Source organism: Apium graveolens, chromosome 1, assembly GCF_009905375.1.
Source record: "Apium graveolens cultivar Ventura chromosome 1, ASM990537v1, whole genome shotgun sequence".
Taxonomy (NCBI): Eukaryota; Viridiplantae; Streptophyta; class Magnoliopsida; order Apiales; family Apiaceae; genus Apium; species Apium graveolens.
Window position 1 is genome coordinate 168531541 of NC_133647.1, and position 19132 is coordinate 168550672.

At 36.6% G+C, this 19132-nt stretch overlaps 2 protein-coding genes and 1 long non-coding RNA gene across 13 annotated transcripts; 2 read left to right on the forward strand and 1 right to left on the reverse strand.

Annotated features, from left to right (window-relative positions):
* Positions 1–584: 584 nt before the first annotated feature.
* Positions 585–2854, reverse strand: LOC141711234 (uncharacterized). The gene is made up of 3 exons (XM_074513642.1): positions 2560–2854; positions 1393–2419; positions 585–1266 (listed from the first exon to the last, which is right to left on the reverse strand). The coding sequence occupies exons 1-3, from the start codon at positions 2852–2854 to the stop codon at positions 585–587; spliced, it is 2004 nt and encodes a 667-aa protein (XP_074369743.1).
* A 5270-nt stretch (positions 2855–8124) lies between these two features.
* Positions 8125–13337, forward strand: LOC141670498 (uncharacterized). 6 transcript variants are annotated; one of them, XM_074476395.1, is made up of 10 exons: positions 8127–8693; positions 8877–9603; positions 9704–9889; positions 10352–10537; positions 10633–11004; positions 11343–11528; positions 11647–12000; positions 12103–12288; positions 12431–12538; positions 12663–13337. In XM_074476395.1, exons 1-9 carry the CDS (start codon positions 8256–8258, stop codon positions 12454–12456), a joined length of 2661 nt encoding a protein of 886 aa, XP_074332496.1. In that variant the 5' UTR covers positions 8127–8255; the 3' UTR covers positions 12457–12538; positions 12663–13337. The 6 variants fall into 6 exon arrangements, with proteins under 6 accessions (XP_074332517.1, XP_074332511.1, XP_074332489.1 ...); XM_074476388.1 differs by having other exon boundaries at positions 8126–8693; positions 9707–9889; positions 12103–12538; XM_074476379.1 differs by having other exon boundaries at positions 12103–12538.
* Positions 13338–14062: 725 nt separating this feature from the next.
* On the forward strand, positions 14063–18280 carry LOC141670526 (uncharacterized). Of its 6 annotated transcripts, XR_012554604.1 has the most exons (5): positions 14063–14359; positions 14968–15412; positions 15781–16302; positions 17000–17056; positions 17324–18280. It is a non-coding gene; the product is annotated as an uncharacterized LOC141670526 (long non-coding RNA). The 6 variants fall into 6 exon arrangements; XR_012554600.1 differs by having other exon boundaries at positions 14064–14359; positions 17000–18280; XR_012554603.1 differs by lacking the exons at positions 17000–17056; positions 17324–18280 and adding an exon at positions 16541–16981 and having other exon boundaries at positions 14064–14359.
* Positions 18281–19132: the final 852 nt, after the last annotated feature.

A 19132-nucleotide genomic window follows, 5' to 3' on the forward strand; every position in this document is an offset into this window, starting at 1 on the left:
ATTGTGTCTTCGGCCGGCCCCGTCTTCTCGGCGGGCATAGGGATCCTGGGATCCAAATCAAAATCAAAGTCACGGGGGTCCTCCACGCCCATTTTTTTATCCGAGGGCGCGTCCCCATGAGTGGGTGCATCTACCTCAGGACAAGGCATGGTTTTGTGCAACGCAGGCATGGAGGGTGCGTCCTCTTTTTGAGGAGCATTAACCTCAATTCCATTTTTGCTCTTCAAGGGCGCGTCCTCTTTTTGAGGAGCATCCACCTTGAAGTTATTTTCGAGATTTTGCAAAATCTCACTTCTTGCTTCCAACTTTTCCCCGTTAACCTCCTTCTGCATGATCTCTTCTATATGGTTCACCACAACTTCTTCCACACTACGGATCCTCGAAACATTCCCCAACTTCAAAACGGGGGGCCCGGTGGTATGGGTTTCTTCCTCCTCTGGGCCTTCTACGAAATAGTGGGCATGAACCTCTCCACTTGGTTTTGTATGAATATCTTTCGCACCCTCAAATAGAAGACCTTTTCCCTTGTATCTTCTCCTGCGAAATTCCTTAACAACCATGTGATAGCAGTCGCGTGACTCATATTACGACCCTCTCAGACTGCCTACTCCGTTAGGTGTGGAGAACTTTATCATCAAGTGATGTATCGAGGCTATCACCCTGAACGACCTTAACCAAGGTCTGCCCACCAACACGTTGTGCGCAGAATCCTGATCCAGCACTTTGAAATCTATCATTTGAGTGACAGACAAAGCCCCTTCCCCAAGTATGACGGGAAGCCTAACCGAGCCCATAACTCTCACTGCTTCTCCAGTAAAGCCATAGACGTGTGCATCTTCAAAATACATGTCGTTGTCCGGGAAACCCAATTTTTTGTATGTGCTATAATACAGGATGTTCGCAGAGCTCCCGTTGTCCAAGAAGACCCGATGCACGTTCATTGCCCCGATAAGCATAGTTGTTACCAGTGCATCGTTATGGGGATGATGTACCCATCTTGACTCTCGCTCCCTGAACGTAATATCAGCTGACTCCCCTTTGAATATTTTTGGAGGTCTATCTTCCAAACTATGAATATTGGTGAGTGGCGGGTGTAATGCTTCTCTTGCATTTCTTTCCAACGCCCGATTACTGTCACCGACAAAGGGGTGTCCTCCAAAAATTTCCCTGATACTACCAGCTCTTTGGAACTTAACCTCGACTGTCTTTTCAGCATTTTCTTCTCGCAGGGGCTGCCTTTCATCTTTCCCCTTGTCATCATTCCCCCTGCGTCATTTCACCTTGTCAATCCATTCTCCCAAGTATCCCGCCTTGATCAAATCTTTAATTTCATCTTTCAGGTGACGACACTCATGGGTGACATGACCGGTAGACTCATGGTAATCGCAATACTTCTTCTTATCTCTACTCTGCCATGAAGTCAGACAGTCTGGTTTCTTGAAGATTCCTCTATCCTTATTCACCTTGAAGATATGATCAATGGACGCTGCCAGTGGAGTGTAGTTGCTTACTCTTCTTTCATAGTTCGATGGTAGGCTCCATTCTCTCCGCGTGTTCACGGCGTTCACCCTATTAGGGCTTCTGGCATTCCGTCGATACTTCGGGCTCACGGATATATCTCTTCTCTTGGCTCGCCCTTTGGAGTTGTGGGTGTTATCATTCTTTTTTGTTTCCGCAAGCGACTGTTCAATTGCTTTAAATGATTCCGCATGCGCAAGTCCATCGGCTAACGACACAGGGTCCTTCCCCTGCAGGTGCTTCCAGAAATCTGTTCCCACACGCAGACCAGCTATAAGAAGTATCTTCAGTATTTCATCAGTTGCGCTCCTCACCAAAGTAGACTCTGCATTGAACCTTTTAAAGTATGAGGTCAAACTTTCCCCCTCTTTCTGTTTCACATTGGCCAGCGTGGTAACTAGAGGTGTATACTTCACTGCAGCTTGAAACTGAGTTAGAAACAAGGTTTTCATCTGTTCCCAGGATGTAATCACACCTGGACCAAGTTTCTGGAGCCACTGCTGAGCGCCTTCTCTAAAGGTGGCCGCCAGGAGACGGTATCGAGCCAAATCAGGTACTTGATATACATCCATCTTAATGTTGAAACGACCCAGAAATTCCACAGGGTCAGAGTTCCCATAAAAACGCAAGTCATTGGTTGTGTTTCTGTATCCTGTCGGAAATTGTGCCTCCCTCACCACAGCAGCAAAAGGAGAAGGAGCTTGCGCAGTCGCCGTTACTCTTCCTCCTTCAAGATGGTTGAACAACCTCTTAAGATCGTTCACATTAAACGTCCCTACTCCAGGAATGGTTTGAACATTCGGTTGTTGGGGTTGCTCCACGACTTGTTGCGGTTCCCCTTGATTACCCCCGGGTGTAGCGGTGGATCTCGTCGCCCCTCGCCCTGAGGCTGCGGCTACGGCTGCGATATGTTACCATCTTGATTTTGAACATTATCCCGCACGTGGGGTTCCTCCGGGCCGCATCGCGGTACTTCCTCATTATTCTGTAACCTTTCTTGAATTCGCACGCCACCCCGGTCATGAGGACGCGTCCTGGAACCATTGCCCGTAGCACTGTGGGAAGCTACAGGAACAATGACAAGAGCTTCTTCAGTGGAGAGTGCGCCATCTCTCCTATCATTGTAGGGTGCCCTTCCATGTTGGTATCCCATCCTTCCTCGCCCATTCTTTTGATAGCCTCGGTAATAATTCCCAAACTTTCCTCGCGGAGGGGCACGCTCGTGTTCGCGGTGCCGCACCCTATCATCCCTTTGGTATGTAGGGGGCACACGCACTGTGTCACGGGGCCTCGCTTGTCCAATGTTTCCTTCCTTTTGCCATTCTACCAGCAACATTCTCAGATCGTCATCCTCCAACCTTATGTCGAGCCTTCTTTTTAAGGTTGAAAAGTTTCTTCCTTCCTCATCTTGATTCTGAGTATTTTTCGCACGAGACGCTCGTCCATCGTACGCCCAGACCTATGGGGGTGTGGCACAACCTGATTGACAAGACGAGGCCTTTCTCTATCGTCCGTGTCCTCATCAACAAGCTCCACAATAGGTTCTATATCATCAGAATATTCCAAGCGCCGTGGAGTGTTTCGTTGGTTTTCTCCGCTGTCCTGAGCATCTCCTTCAACTACAGGCACCTTCCCCACGGCGTGGCAGCGACGAGGAAAATGAAGACCTCTCCTTGTCCTGTGACGCTCTACCGTATTCAGCCTTGAGTGAAAACTATTAAGAGTATCCCCCATGCGGTATAACCGCTCCAAGATATCCGCGTTACTGATGAGAACTGGAGGTGTCCCTCCCACATCCGCAGCTCTTGGTGGATCTGCCATATTTCTGGGCACGTAGTGTTCGTGATGAGCGTAGCCTCCCTCGCCTTCTCCTTCAAATCTGCTGTCACTTCCATCATTAGAACTTCCATCACGATTGTAAGACATCTTTTCCTCCCAAGATTACGATCTTAATCAGCAGCCCCTCCTTCTAGCACCAATTTGTTGACGGAGGAATCTGGTAACAACAAAGTTTGAGTTTTCTCGCCGGAATTAAGATCTATGATGGTGGTTCTTCGCCGGAAAATCAAGCGGTGTGTGGTGGTTGTGTGTTAATTGGTGGCTGAGATTGATTAGGGCAAGTGGTGGCTCCTTTTCAGCTCTCAACCTCTTACCCCCTCAATGTGCTTACGTACCCTTTATATAGGGATCAAGCCTGACGTAGTTCTTGTGGAATAAGAAATCTAATGGGCTTAGATTTCTTATTCCTAGGCCCGGTAGAAGCCCATCCAAAGTTCGTCCTCCGCTAGCTTTAGGAATGTCCAACTATGAGGCTCAACCGCGAAGGCCCAAGGCTCATCCGTAATCGCAGGACTTCACGGATAGTGCATCTCCCTGCGCAAGGATAACACTCCGCTACAACTATCTTCCTTGATTTACGGACGTAGGTATAACCACGGTTCACCCCAAGTGCCGGACGCATCCCTGTCCCCCGAATGAGGATAACCCACCAGATAACAGGACAGGCGATCCCAAACTCTTGGGTGCAAAGTGCAGGATGACTCTAAAGTTCTCCAACGAGGACACCCGTTGAATACAAGAACAGAGTTCCCAAAGCACACACCAATGTTAATCCCGCATCCCTAACGAGGACACCCGTTGAATACATGAGGAGGCCTTCAATCATCAGGCATACCCCTGGAGGCCTTCAAGTTTTTCACGGACATCCCCCTCCTTGACCGTCTCAAGGAGGGAATTCTTCAAAGAGTACCTGCAACAAATACGTTAGTAAAAACAATCTCCATTGCTCCTCTCCACGCAAGTTTTGTCCTGAAGTCACCATTGAAAGTGTATTGACCAAATACAGGACGCGTCTTAAGATCCTGGACGCGTCCTTACCTTTATAAAGCCAACATTGTTTCTTCAACAACCGTTTCTTACAGCATGCCACAGCGATAAGACGCGTCCTAATAGGGACGGGCGCGTCCTCCAGCTTCCATTGCCAAAAGACCACATTTGCCAATTAATTTCATCACGGTTGACGCGTCCACAACGCTTAGGCGCGCCCTTCCCTAATCATGCACTCCCAAATTTCGCCATCATCAGACTATAAAACATCTTCTTAAGACCCTGGGCGCGTCCTTTGTACCTGAACGCGTCCTTACCTTTTACATTGCAATACCAGTTTTGACTGTACTTAATTCGCATTTGACCCGAGTCAATCCAATGTCAAATTTTGGGCATAACAAAGAATATAACGGAGGCTAAAGATGCTAATAATATATATGAAAACTACGCAATAGTCTAGTCTGAAATGCAAAGAAATATTGTTGTTATTATTGAAGAGCAAAGAGTTGCGTGAACGTATTGTTGCACATCACTACCCAAGCACTGGATCTCCATGGCTTAGGGTGATCTTGGAACGGAGAAATAGTACTTTCATGATACTTGAGCTGCAAGGTGAGGGGGAGGAGCGAAACAGCTAATCACAAAAATGCCAACAAAAGCATCATTGCCAATTTTTCCTTTGGGGTAGGTGTTTAATGTTGATGGATGCAACATTAAGTTATGCAAAATGGTTACCAAACAAAAATTAATGTTGGGAAGGAACAGACATCACAATAATAGGATGACAGAATCGAGAAACGGAAAATGAGTGAAAGATTTTCAGCAGTTGATGAAGTACCGAGAGGAAAAAGCTATTTAAAAATAAATAGAAAGGGTTTTAAAAGGTTTATCAATAATCAAGCAGGAAAAGAACACAAGGTTTGTTCATCATTTTAGCATTCTGTATTCTGCATTATCCAAACTTACTTAAAGATTTCCTTTTGATGACTTATATTGAAAGGTTTAGTTAGAAAAATTAGGAGATAATATTGGCCACAGTCCAATTATGTTTTTAAATTAAAAATTGCAACAATTTTGAATCTTGTTGTTGATAATTAAATTTAATTAAATAATTCATCATTGAAAAATGAAAAATAATGTACAATTTGTAACTAATTTTAGAAAGTTTTAAAATAAAATATTTAAAATATAAAATTAGTGTGTAGAGAAAAAATGGACCTAACCACGTTGAAATGACATTAGATATTTACAGTAAAATTACCGGACTCTATGTTTACTTTTTTGAACTATTATATTAGTATATTCGTAATTTTAAATTATATTTTTCTTAGTTTTAGGGTAATTTTATTCAATTTTTTGGTAGCTATGATACCTGTAATATCAATTTAATACAGATTGGTAAAATTTTAAACAAATTGATTAGAGTCAATGGATCTAAAATAAAGAAATAATCTATAATCAACGATAACGATAACTAGCTATCCTAAATTGAATAGAATAATATTGCAAATTTCGTGATTTTTTTTTCAAATACACGATAATGTTTGTTGGACAAAATTTTTAAATCATAACGGAATTAAATATTACTTCGTGAGTTTCGCATGGGCCGTAAAATTGTCAAAATCTAATTTATAAAACTCAAAATAAATTCAAAATAAAATTAAACAAAATTCGATAACATTTTTTGCTTGTTTGAACTTTAATTCGATTTTTTTGATTACTTCAGATTAATAAATATTTGTTAATTAATATTAGTGCATTACACGCCAAAACAATAAAAATTTGGTGGTCGGTTAGTCGTATCGTATTTGGGTTATATAGTAATTGGATTTATATAATACACGAAATTGCTTTTGTATTTATATTATTAATAATTTTTTTTTCAAAACTCAAATAGCGATAATTTTTTTATCTTTGCAATGAAATAAGACTAAATAATATATTCATCTTGACTATAACAAAATTATATTATTGAACAACATTAAAATAAATTTAAAATCAAACTAATTATAATAAGTTGAATTTAGTCGTTATAATGGACTTTGGGTTAAAACAAAATAATTATTACTATTGATTGGCTAAAAAATATCATATTAACCGACGATTCGTCAATCGAAATAATAATATCGGGTTAAAACAAAATTATAATATAGAGTAACACTTCATGAAAAAACCTCTTATGGAGATTTATTTAAAAAATATAATAATTTATTATATTTATTATCATATATAGTTACAAATTTTAATTATAAAGTTAAAAAGAGAAGTTTTACAATTTTTTTTATAAAAAGAGATCTATAATAAAGGTTGTCCATTGTTCTTCATAAAAATAACAAAATACTATATACAATTTTTCCAGGCTAAAAATTTGTAGAAATAATTCACGGTAAAGTGGAACTAAAATCAAAATAAAATTTGACCATCTAAAACAAAATAATGTATACAATTTATACGAGTTAAACAAAAATGTGTGTATATAGCTTTAAATAAAATTAAAATTAAACTAAATATAATTGGTTAGATTTGATCAGTATAACGAGTCTAGGTATAAAAAAAAAGTAAACATGATTTATATAATATTGAATGGGGAAAAAATAATTACAGTTTAAATTAAAAAAATATTTTTTATAACACATAGAAATAACAATAGTATCAGTTATTTCAATTAGTGATATTATTTTTTTTCAAATTTAAATATCTCTAAATAAAAATATCAAACTATATTTTTGATATGCGAAATTTTAACCAAATTTTTGGTAGTTATGATTTTTCTATTACTAATTTAATATGGATCGTTAAATCATTTTATAAATATATATATATATGTATGTGTGTGTATATTATCAAATTATATTAAATAAAAGTTTTTAAATAAATAAATTATACGTCATAAAAATTATAAATAAATTTATGCCTCCTCCGTCTAGAGATGCACAAAAGGCCTATCGGACCGGATTTTGACCGGGCCTTAAAAAACACGGGCTTTTCGGGTTTGACTTTGACAGTGGCGGATTTTCTGAAAATGTCAGAGCTTATTTGGGTCTTCGAGACGGGCTTAACCGGGCTTTTTTTCGGGCCGGACATTTTTCTAATTTAAATCGGATCGAGTTTTATTTCAGATTCCGAAAACTACATATGTTAGCAATTATATAATTGTTAAAATATATTAATTTACATGGAATATTTTATGAAAACATTACTTCGTTGAAAATATTTAAATTCGGCAAAAAATAAACATGTTTATTGAATAATATATTTTATCATTGTTATTCAAATATATATAGTGTATTTACTATATTTTTTTCATTATTTATGCAATGAAGTATATAAATAATATTATTAATTACAAATATGTATATATATATGTGTGTGTGTGTTTAAACTATTATTTATATTTATAGTAAATTTAAATTCATAAATATATTAGAAAATATATTAGAATAATCAGATTTTATCCGCGTTTTTTCGGGGTTTTAACCGGGCCGGGCTGAACTAAGTCCGAAATTTTAACCGGGCCGGACCAGGATTTGCTTAAAAATATAGGATCCGTTGAAGTCCGAAACCCAGACTTTGACCCGACCAAATTTGACCAGATTTTGACCAAATCGGACCGGACCTAATTTTCGAGTTCAGGTTTGGTTTGTTGTGCATCTCTCCGTTACAAGTAAGCACGCTTTCCTGACATAAACCTTTTGGAGGAAAAGGTCATAGAATTTGGTATATATACAAAAATTTGAAAGGTTCCTGCTGCCCTAACAAACAATAGTGTGTCGGGACTCGGGACATTAAAACGGTAGGTAAAAGAAAAATATTTTAATCCGAGCACTTAAGAAAAAAGGATAAAAAAATCTGGATCAGCGTGTTACAGAAGACTTATCTAAGCCCTGTTAGGGATTAAGACCCAGTTGGAAATGAAGAGGAATTGTGGAAACGACTCTTTTCCCCTCTACCCCTCCAAAAAAGAAAGGATATCTACACAAGTTGATCATTTTGTTTGTTATGATTTATTTGTCAGTGATTGGCTTCAAGTTGGGGCAGATTTTGATTTTTTTGGTAGCAGAGATGGTAGAGACCTGTGTGAAATGTTAGATAGCAGCGATAATAGTGACTCTGAAAGTAGGAAAACAAAAGGGCTCAAAAGGAATGCAGTGAATGATATTGCTACAACGAGCGGATCCTCCGAGAATGTATCTGTTGATCAACTTTCTAATGTAGCTTCAACTTACCTTAAACGACCTAAAACTCATGATCCGACTACTTCCGTGAGTACTAATTTAGAGTTGGAGCACAAAGTTCGAAAACTTCGAACCAAGGCTACCGCACTTCGAGGGCTACTTAAGTTAACACAGGTTGGCTTGATATATTTAAAATTTTCTGTGTTTTTGTCCAGTCTTTTATTTCAATTTTTAACGGAGATCCTTCTCCTATTTGTAATATATAGTTCAAGTCTCTAAGGTGTTTATGAGTATTAAGTTTTTGGTACAAACAAATATGCTAAACTGTTTGATTAAACGCCAATATTTTGCTATCAGATTCCAGAAAGCAGACTCCTGGAAATGGATCACTTGTTGACAGTTATATGTGAAACATTTTCGATACCCCTTGCTCAATACTGGGTCGTTACAGACCCTTACTTTGGACGACTTAGGGTAATGTGTCAAAAAGGTAACACAAAATTTGGAATATTAAAACCCTGGTGCGAGTTTAAAACTACCTGTTTGCAAATGCATCTTAATGTAGGTAAAGGCCTTGTTGGCAACACATTTCTATCCCATAAATCCTTGTTCTGCAAGGATATTAAAGAACTTAGCACTACTTGTTACCCCATGGCGCAGTATCCACTGAATTGTGGGTCAATTGCTTGTTTTACAGTATGCTTGCATAGCATTTCCCCAAAATATACAGAATGTGTACTGGAGTTCTTTCTGCCCTCGCAAGAAATGGATAGTTTTTACCCTCAAACCTTGTTGAACTCTCTTTTGGCAACAATGAAGGAACATCTTCCGTATTATATTGTTGCCTCAGGGGAACAATTAGGACAAGTGTTGTCTGTAGATATTATCAGCACTTATACAGTTGTGCCTCAATCTTTTAAAGTAGGTCAGCCCAATAGCTCTCTTTCTTACCATGAAGACTCAAAAAAGGAAGGGGATATTCTGTACATAGAAAAGAGTAACTCGGCCATAAATAATGATGAAGCAACTACCTCGGGCGGAACTTCAAAGTGCACACCTGTTAATGTCGCTGAGATCACTGATCGTTAGTCCTTGTACCTTAATATTTTATGCTTTTCGTTTCTTAACTTTCATTTGTTCTTTATGGTGGAAACATATGCTCAATTTATTTAGTTCTTTCGCAGTAGATGAACTGGAAGAAGAATCACTTTTCAAGTGTAGTAAATCTCAGTCTCTCACTTCCCAATTAAAGAGAACTAAGAAAATTGTAGAAGGTGAAAGGAGTATTCTGAGAATAGATCATTCCGCTTTCGAGATGAATTTGAAAAAGGGGATAAATCACAGAGGGGAAAGCGCGGTTGATGAGCTAGGTAACATTATTTTTTTTCATACAACACAAGCTGCAAACACAAATAATTACAGGACCTGTAAACAATGCAAGAAAGAGCTTTTTTTAGCTTTCATCAAACTTCAAGTACTATTAGTAAAACATATAGTGACTGTTGAAATTTTATTACATAAGTAGAAGTTATCAACTTCTCTATACATCGTGAACCCATGTATTTTAGAATAGTTTAAGATGAAAGTTCTCTTCCGCACCATGAAGGGCAGGCATCCCCAAAAAAGTTTCACATTTGCAACTGTTTAAAGATGGTACCAAACAGGATCAGCGTATTCTGGACATAGAAATGGGTAACTCAAACTCTTATAATAAAACCGACGAGGAGGAAATGTCAGAAGGAACATCCAATATTTTCTTTATTATTTATACACTTTTTTGTTCTTTATGTGGTGGACTTGTCTTTCAAATTTGTTATATGGTTTGTTCACAGGGGATGAATTGGAAGAAGTATCACCTAGCATGTTAATTGAATCTCAGTCTCTCGCTTCCCAACCCAAGAGATCTGAAGAAAGTTTAGAAGATGAGGGAAATACTGTGAAGATATTTAATTCTGCTATGGTAGTGACTTCGGAAGAGGCTATACTGCAGAAAGAGCACACGGTGGCTGAAAAGAGAGGTAACATAACAATTTGTTTTAAGAATTAAACTACTAACTAGAATCATGCGTGCTTTTACTAATTTAATAAGAATTTCATGCTTTATTTGCAATAGATCAAAATGGAAGTTCAATTTTTTGTTTCGTTGATGACCTCACAGTAGTTATAGGGGTAGAAGGATCAACGGTTGAAGACATTGGATATACTGCGAGTACTGCATCTCAGCCTTCCAATTTCCAAACCATGATATTGCTACCCCAGCAAGTACTCGATGAAGATACTTCAACTCAGGAACTGATATTGGAACATGTACTTCGAACACGAATTGTGGGCGTAGAAAAAGATAAAACAACCATACATTCTGCCAGTAAAACATGCATACATGAGACATCAGAAAGAGAGAAGCAATCTAAAAACGGCAACAGTTTTCAGAAAATTTATGAGCAATTTGGGAGAAGATTAGATGATGCTGCAAACTGCTGTAGTGGTATGTTTTACTTTATTTGTCAGCTTACTTTACTCATTAAACATATGTGTCTAGTCTTGTTTTTAGATGTTCACTTTTCTATCAAGCACATATGTAAAAATCTGGAAAGAGAACTAGAACCAATTAGTAATCTAACTAGGTTCTACATGATAACTAGAACTCTCAAAAAGTATTTTTATGTAAGGTTACAAATGATTTTCAAACGCAAACTACTTTTATTTTATTTCATAATTATCATTTTTAAAGTATTTATTAACAGAAGTACTTTGTAAGCTTGTTTTTGATGTTCTTAATATGGTAAAAATATCTGTCAAAGTATAAGGTTTGTTGCTTCGCAGGGAATGAATTGGAAAAAGAATCACCTATGATGTGTATTAAACCTCAATCTATCACTTCCCAGCCCAACAGATCTGGGAAAATCTCAAAAGAAATTGGGAGCACGGCAGAGATAGATCATTCTTCCTCGGAAATTACTTTTGAAGAGGCTACGAATCACAAAGAGCAGACTAAGGCTGCTCAGACAGGTAAAATAACCATTTTTTTGTTAACTAGAAACATGCATAGCGTACTAAAATATATAACTGTGATTAGTTTATACCTTGCATGTACTTACTAATATGGAATCTGATTTTATCTTTATAGCTGGCTTCACAGTAGATGAACCGATAGACGAATCACCTATCGACAATGCTGTGTATGCTACTAGTGATAAAGACATTAAAACTATGAGTATCGCATCCGAGCCTTCCATTTTGGAAACCATGAGATTGCTACCCCTTTTTCATGTTGAAGAAGATACGATGGTGTTACAAGATGAAGGGGATGCATCCCAACAGCTTCCTTGTATTCCGCAACCTTTGTATAGAGATGGCATTGAGGAAGATGAACAAGTTCTTGACATAACAGAGTGTACCCCAAATGTTAACCCCTCTGAAGAAATCGCCACAGATGAGACGTCAAAAAGACAACCTGACAATGTCGCTGACATCATTTGCTGTTGGTCATTTTATCAGTCTGTTTATATTGACGTTTCTCAGTTTTAGTTTGGCTCTACTTGGTGGAAATATATGTCTAAGTATATATTTGGTTGCTTCGCAGTTGATGGCTTGAAAGAAGAATCATCTATCCAGTGTACTGAACCTCGGTCTCTCACTCCCAGATCCAAGAGAACTGAAAACATCTTAAAAGATGATGGGAACATTATAGATATAGACCATTATGCTCCGGATATGATTCTGAAAGAGGCTATACAGTACAGAGGACACACTGTGGCTGATCAGGGAGGTAACATTACCTTTAGTATTACAGGAAAAACTATAAGCATGCCTACTTTACTAATATATACGTGCACATAATAATCAAACGAACTTCTGCACTCGATTTTATTGAAAGCTGGATTTTGTTTTCATTGGCGGTGTCACAACAGATGCTTATGTATCAAAACTAGAATAAGCGTTTGAAAAAGATATCAGTTATGAAAGTCTTAGCCAGCATTTTGGGACACCACTAGATGATGCAAGAAAGAGCTTTGGTGGTAATTTTTTTGTTCTTGCACTTTTATCTTTAAGCGGACTTTATTCTTATAGCATTTAACTACGGTCGGAATCTTATTTGCGTTTGATAGTTTTTAAATATATTACATATGTTCTCTTTTTCAGTTAGTCGAACTGCATTTAAAAAAATGTGTAGAAATGTTGGAATTACGAGGTGGAAGTATGGGAAGAGAAACATGGGAGAGAATTCATCTAAGCCTATGAGACGATTAAATGATGAGGAAGCCGGCAGAAGAATTTTTTCGTCAGGCATGCCTCCTGTGCAGGATACACCTGCTGTTTCTTATACAAGCCAAGACTTGAAGAAGATGACCGTAAAGGCTACGTATTATGGTGTTCCTTTAAGGTTTAACCTGCCTGGCTTGTCAGGATTATTAGAGTTACAAGATAATGTAATTAAGAGGCTGCATTTGGAGAGAAATAGTTTCAGTGTCAAGTATCAAGATGACGAGGGTGAATGGATTTTAATTGCTTGTGATGAAGACGTTCGGGAATGTGTAGAATTCTCAAGATCATTAAAGAAAACAACAATTAAGATGTTGATTGATCCGCCAGTTGATCGTTATGAACCCTAAAAAAGATGGCTTAATCACACAACATAGAGAAGCCCTGTTTTTGCGATGGAGTATTTTATGATACATTTTGTTGTAATAAAACCGATATACTTTATGACATTGCACTATACAATAGTGCATCATTTATATCATATATGTAGCGTATAAAGATTAAGTTTCTCGATGTAGAACTATGTATTTTTTTGGTCAACATATCAGTAATTTCTTGTCCAAATGCCTGACGAAATCTATTATTGAAATAGTTATTAAACATATAAACGTGTTTTTTGGCTAAACATAATTCAATTTACACTTGTCACTCTTGAGTAGTAATTCTGTAGCGGCATGAATACTTAACTCATATTTGCTTAGAAGAACAGAGTAGGTTTTTACAAATATGTTGATGGAACTCTTGCTTCTCCTTCACACTCCAAATAATGTTGCAAAACACAATCCAGAAATCATTTTTTGGACTCGACAAGACAAATTATTTTCCGGTGCTCTCCTTGGTACTGCATTAATAAACCGTGTAACTAAATTTTGGTAGATATACTTGTTTCGTAACCTTTTAGGGTCGTTGGTTGGTTAAATGCTGGAATGAGTTATAGGTTTCAGCCATTCCAATCACATACAAGATGTTTGGTTAAAAAAAATAAATTTTCATACTCATTCCTCAAATACCTGGTATGGGTTTTTCATACCCAAATAAGTAGGGAGGTAGGTATGAGGGAGGGGTAGAGTATCAACTTTAATTTTATTATTTTAATTTTTATTTAAGCAATTAAATATATATATATATATATTTAATTCTAAAAATAATTATGAACTTAAAATATATTAAAATAATAATAAAATTAATACATTTACCTAAAATAAAATTAATAAATTAATATATTTTAAATTAAAAAATATTCATTTCAGGACTTAACCAAACATTATATCAGATTCCGTTAGTTGCTTACGGCTGATGCTTAATGTTAGGTTTTCTAATAAGCTAGACCGTTTTACATGGAGAAGTTTTAGTGGGCAAAGTACTGGTCTGGAAGAATATTAAAGTGTTAAAGTGTTCCGACAGTTTACATATACACATCAGCTAAGCTCTGTGCGACAATTTATCGAACACTTGCCTAACCAGATTCCAAGTAAATCACTGCCTAACCCAACTCGGCCTAAATCGCTCATCATCTACCTCCATTCGAGTTAACTCAGTGATTCATCTGTCTCGCTTGTGTACACCTCTAATTCGAGGTAACCCTATTCTCAAATTTTTACATATGTCATGTCGTATATGTTTTTTTTTAATATATATTTAATATATAAATCCGGCACTTCTATATTTACCAACCCATTTACGTGTATCTAGTTTTAGTCCTAGAACTTGTTCAAATTATAAAACTTTTGTTATAGTTTTTAGTCATTACACTTAAGTTTTTAGTGAAACTTATCAGGCAGATTGACAATAGTCCACAGATTCAAATTATTATGAATGGCTCCAAGCCTCCAACTATTTGGTTTGGTCTTCAATAATTGTCGATGTTTGTTTTCACATCCCCGGAGACATTACACTTTTACATGTATACAGTGATCTGGTTACCTCTTCTTAGTTACGAGTTTATTGTTGTGAACAAACATCATCATCAGTTATAACAAAACAACCGTTAACATTCCAAACGGGGTATTTTGTAATATTTTGGCTATGCCAAATTGGTTGTGATGGCCTTTGACCTTCTCATGAACCATGTAGAGTCCTTGTACAGCTGTACGGAGCTAGCTGTATACAGTCAGTTCAAAGGACTAAACATGTTAAGTATTTAGCATTCTAACTATGTCCACCTATGTTCGACAACTGTATGCAGACTATATGAAGGCAATGAATTAAGGAAATGAAATATTTTCAAAAACATCAAATCTTGGAGACTCAAATTTAAACTGGTTCTTTGAGGAATGCAAGAAGACGAAATGGAGCCTAGAAGAGAATAAGATGATTGAGAGTGCAGTAGCATTTTTCGACAAGGATACACCAGATCGATGGTTCAAAGTAGCATGTATGATACCAGGGAAGAACGTGAGTGATGTTATTAAGAAGTACAGAGAACTTGAAGTAGATGTGAGTGATATTGAAGCTGGCTTGATTCCAGTAACCAGTTACACCAGTGATTCTTTCACACTAGACTGGATGAACCATCAAAGTTCTAATGGGATGAAACAAATCCATGTAACAGATGGGAAACGGAGCACACTGACTCGACTTTATGATCAAGAAAGGAAAAAAGGTATAGCATGGACAGAAGAAGAGCACAGGTACACAGTTGCATCTTTTAGTCTACCTGAAATATTTAAATCTGTTCCCTAAATTGACATAAATTTTAAATTAAGTAGTGTTCACGACACGGAAGGCTGTTTGCTCGTATAAGCAGAAGTACAGAACTACGATGTAATGAATCCTTATTAAGTAGATATAATAATGGCAATAATTTAATTAATGAACTTTGTCAAACTAAAAAGAACCAGAGGTTCAGAAAGGTCTACTATAATAATCATATTCTGGTAATATGTCGTTTGAAAGTTGTTACTTAAGCTATGTGTCACTGTGTGTATCAGCATGTCTATATTTATGCTTTGTCTTGGTTCCTACACTTAATCGGCTATTTTTGCTTGGGCTTAAAAAGTATGAGGAAGGGGAATGGAGAAATATATCTCGTAATTTTGTGACCGCTAGAACACCAACTCAGATTGCCAGTCATGCTCAGAAATGTATTAAAAGACAGATTTCTGGGAAAAGATGAGAGAAGATCAACCATCCATGATATTACAACTGTCAATCTCATAGATGCTAAATTTGCTTCAATCGACAGAGGTTACTTTTATTTTTCTTTCTCCAAAAACTAGCAGCAATGATTGGGCTAAATATTTGGGCATCTTAGTATTCGATATCCTAACCATACGATCTCTACTTTGTCTAGAAACCGTAGAAATTGAAGACCCATTGTTGTTAGATCATTTGCATTAGCTACCTGTAGGTGAAGTCACTATACATCACAAGGGGCTTATTTTTGGTGTAGAAAAAGAGAACTCAAGCATATGCACTAAGGAAACATCAAAAGGAAAGAAACCTGAAAAAGGTATTAGTTATGAGATTTTTGGTGAGCATTTTGGGGAATTACTGGCTGATGCAGCAGAGAGCTTCCATGGTAAGTGTTTCTCGACCATGTCCTAGCCTTTCTCTGCCTCTGTTTGCTTTATTAAAAAACCAGTCATGACTTAGTTGCTGTGGATTCCCTATTCTGTACCGTGTATTTTTTCTAAATGTTTAGTGTTTTTAGTTAGTCGGTCCACATTCAAACGCATGTGTAGACATCATGGTATTAAATGATGACGAACTTTGTATGAATTCTTCCTTAACTGTTGCTCTGCCTCACACAAGCGAAGACGTGAATAGGATAAATGTGAAGGGAACCTATAAAGGAACTGCGATTAGATTTGAACTGCGTGAATCATCAATGATTGAGTTGGAAGATATGGTGATTGAGAGGCTAAAACTGAAGAGACACACATTTAGCATCAAGTATCAAGAGGACGAGGGTGATTGGGTTTTAATTGCTTGCAGATCGTTCTAAATTCCTTGTAGTAAATCTTATGGTTAAGTTCATGACAATAGTTTGAATGGAACATACTTCTAAATATACATGATAGTTTTGGGAAACTAGTCAATATGCTTTTACCATATAATTTAAATGGAACGATTGAGTTGGTATAGAATATCTGGTGAGTAAAATAAGCAAGGTAAATTTAAGATAATATTCTCCTATTTTTGCTTAACTACTTTTTTGTTAGATGAATGCATCACTTTCATATTTACTAAGCATATATATTTATATGCGAAAACAGAGTACCAGTAACAACTTGACTTGTAAGGCAGTAAAGAGGGCAAAAACAGCTTTAGAGGTGTGCTTGGATTCAACATGTACTTCACTATCAAGGATACCAACACAACATCCAAAAAACAAGGATGACAACAAAATTTAGAATTCTAAGCACAAATACATTGTTGCGTTAAACAATTGTAAAATTCTAAATTCTACCCCCGAAACAATAAGCACATTACAGATACAACACTAACTTTGATTCAATCACTAACCACTTAGCTCTGCTTAAATTTTCGTACATATACAACAGAAACTTGTGACGCCACTAGTTTGTTCAATTACATAGCTTTGATTCAATGTGGGTACCAGAAGTCAGCGAAGAAGATTTGCAGAAGGTCTACGGTACACTGGAAGAGTATCAAGGCTGTCGAAATAATTACTGAAAATGAAATTTGGGTGTGAATTGTGAAAATGATAGGCTTCTGTATTATCATGTACATTTCTGTTCTGGATCCAGTGAAGAACCAACCTCGCTGAGAAAAAGCAGGGGAAAATCAGATAAACAATGAGCGACTTGGTCGAGATTGCAGATGTTGAGAAAATAACAGAGGCTAAAGATGCTAGTGAAATGAAAGCTAGCAATCTGAGGATGTGCTGAAGTAGTGTTGCATAAGTTGAACAACGACGAGTGATGTGAAAGTATTGTTCCAAGTCACATACCAAGCAGAAAAGAATGAAACTTGCTATAGCTATCGCCATGGCATTTGGGTAATCTTTGAATGGAGAATTGGTCCCTGCACCTTGGTACTTGAGTTGCAAGGCTGTGAGGAGGACAGTAACAGATATTCCGAAAATGCCAACAATAGCATGGTTGCCATTTTCGCGTTCTTGGGATGGAATCACGTTGATGAATGCAAGATTACATTGGGCAGGATAGTTGTTGAAAATGAACTGACAAGAAGGAGAAGACATGATAGAATTAGGAGAATGAGATCAATATAGAAGGAAGAGGAAACAGAGTAAATAATATGAAGTACTAGGAGCTTTCTTTTCTGGTATATTTATATTGAAAGATTGGGGAACATATAGAGCAGAAGTAGCCGTGGCCACTGACCAATTAGTGGGTAAGGGTTTCAAAGGTTGAATAAGGTTTAAGGAACAATAGAAAGAGAAAAGGCTCACAAGGTTCAACTTAACTGAACAGAATCAAATAAAAGGGCAAGCCTTAAATTAGCTGACTTGTGAGTCTTTAACTGTTGTATTCTGCTTTTGCATACGTATAAGATTATGTGTCAATTCTAAAGTCTTTTACTAAAATTTTATATGGTTATAGTAAGTGGTCTTTCTTGAAAAAGGTTATAAAGTTCAAAGGTCCAGAGGTGGCCAACTTGTCATTGAGTCTAATCATTATTGTATAAAATCTTGGATTGCTCATGTAATTAATCGGTTGCCAGCATAATCGATACTAAATTTAAAAAATGACAAACTGAGGTTCTCTTTTACTCGCTCCGGCCTACATGATTTTACATTGGGGTCGTTCATTTTAAAATTTTCTAAAGTACAGCTTCCATATATTTTTTCTCTTTTAAATAAAAATAAAATATTTCAATTTTTACATATAAAAAAAAAATTAAAGAAATTTACAGAATTATATTTTATAGTACCTTAAAATATATGTGAAATATGAGAAAAAATAGTAAAAAATGAGGGAATAGAGTGAGTACTTATTATTTTCTCTAGAAATTAAGACAGAATTATTCTTGTTATACATTAATATTAATAATGGTCGAAGTTAAACATGTATATAAGAATATCTTCTTCATAATGTCAACCATGCTTATGGATTCAAATAAACGTTCATCTAACAACAAAATTGTATGCACTTATAAAGGAAATGTGTGTCCTGGGTACATATTAATTTCCTTTTTCTAAAAGAAGAGAGAATTATTAAAAATAAGTCCAACACAATTCTAAATTTAATTCTATTTTTATAATTTAAAATCAAATATTAAAAAATAAAACTTTAAATGAATCCTACCTGATAAATATAAACTCTGTTGGCCATAAAGAGGGGAAAAATTCTCAGGCACATTAACTTGCAGAGTTCAAAGTTTTTGGGCTGATATACTTGTAGTCCGTGTTAGAAAATTAGGAT

Bases quoted from the DNA above. Each gene is read 5' to 3' on its own strand.
- LOC141711234 (XM_074513642.1), bottom strand. From the start codon at position 2,854: ATGTTGCTGGTAGAATGGCAAAAGGAAGGAAACATTGGACAAGCGAGG. The intron at 2,420-2,559 runs GTTCCAGGACGC...AACATATCGCAG, and splicing joins CCACAGTGCTACGGGCAATG to CCGTAGCCGCAGCCTCAGGG. The intron at 1,267-1,392 runs GTATTGCGATTA...GAAATGACGCAG, and splicing joins CAGAGTAGAGATAAGAAGAA to GGGGAATGATGACAAGGGGA.
- LOC141670498 (XM_074476379.1), top strand. From the start codon at position 8,256: ATGAAGAGGAATTGTGGAAACGACTCTTTTCCCCTCTACCCCTCCAAA. The intron at 9,604-9,703 runs GTTAGTCCTTGT...GTTCTTTCGCAG, and splicing joins TGTCGCTGAGATCACTGATC to TAGATGAACTGGAAGAAGAA. The intron at 11,005-11,342 runs GTATGTTTTACT...GTTGCTTCGCAG, and splicing joins TGCTGCAAACTGCTGTAGTG to GGAATGAATTGGAAAAAGAA.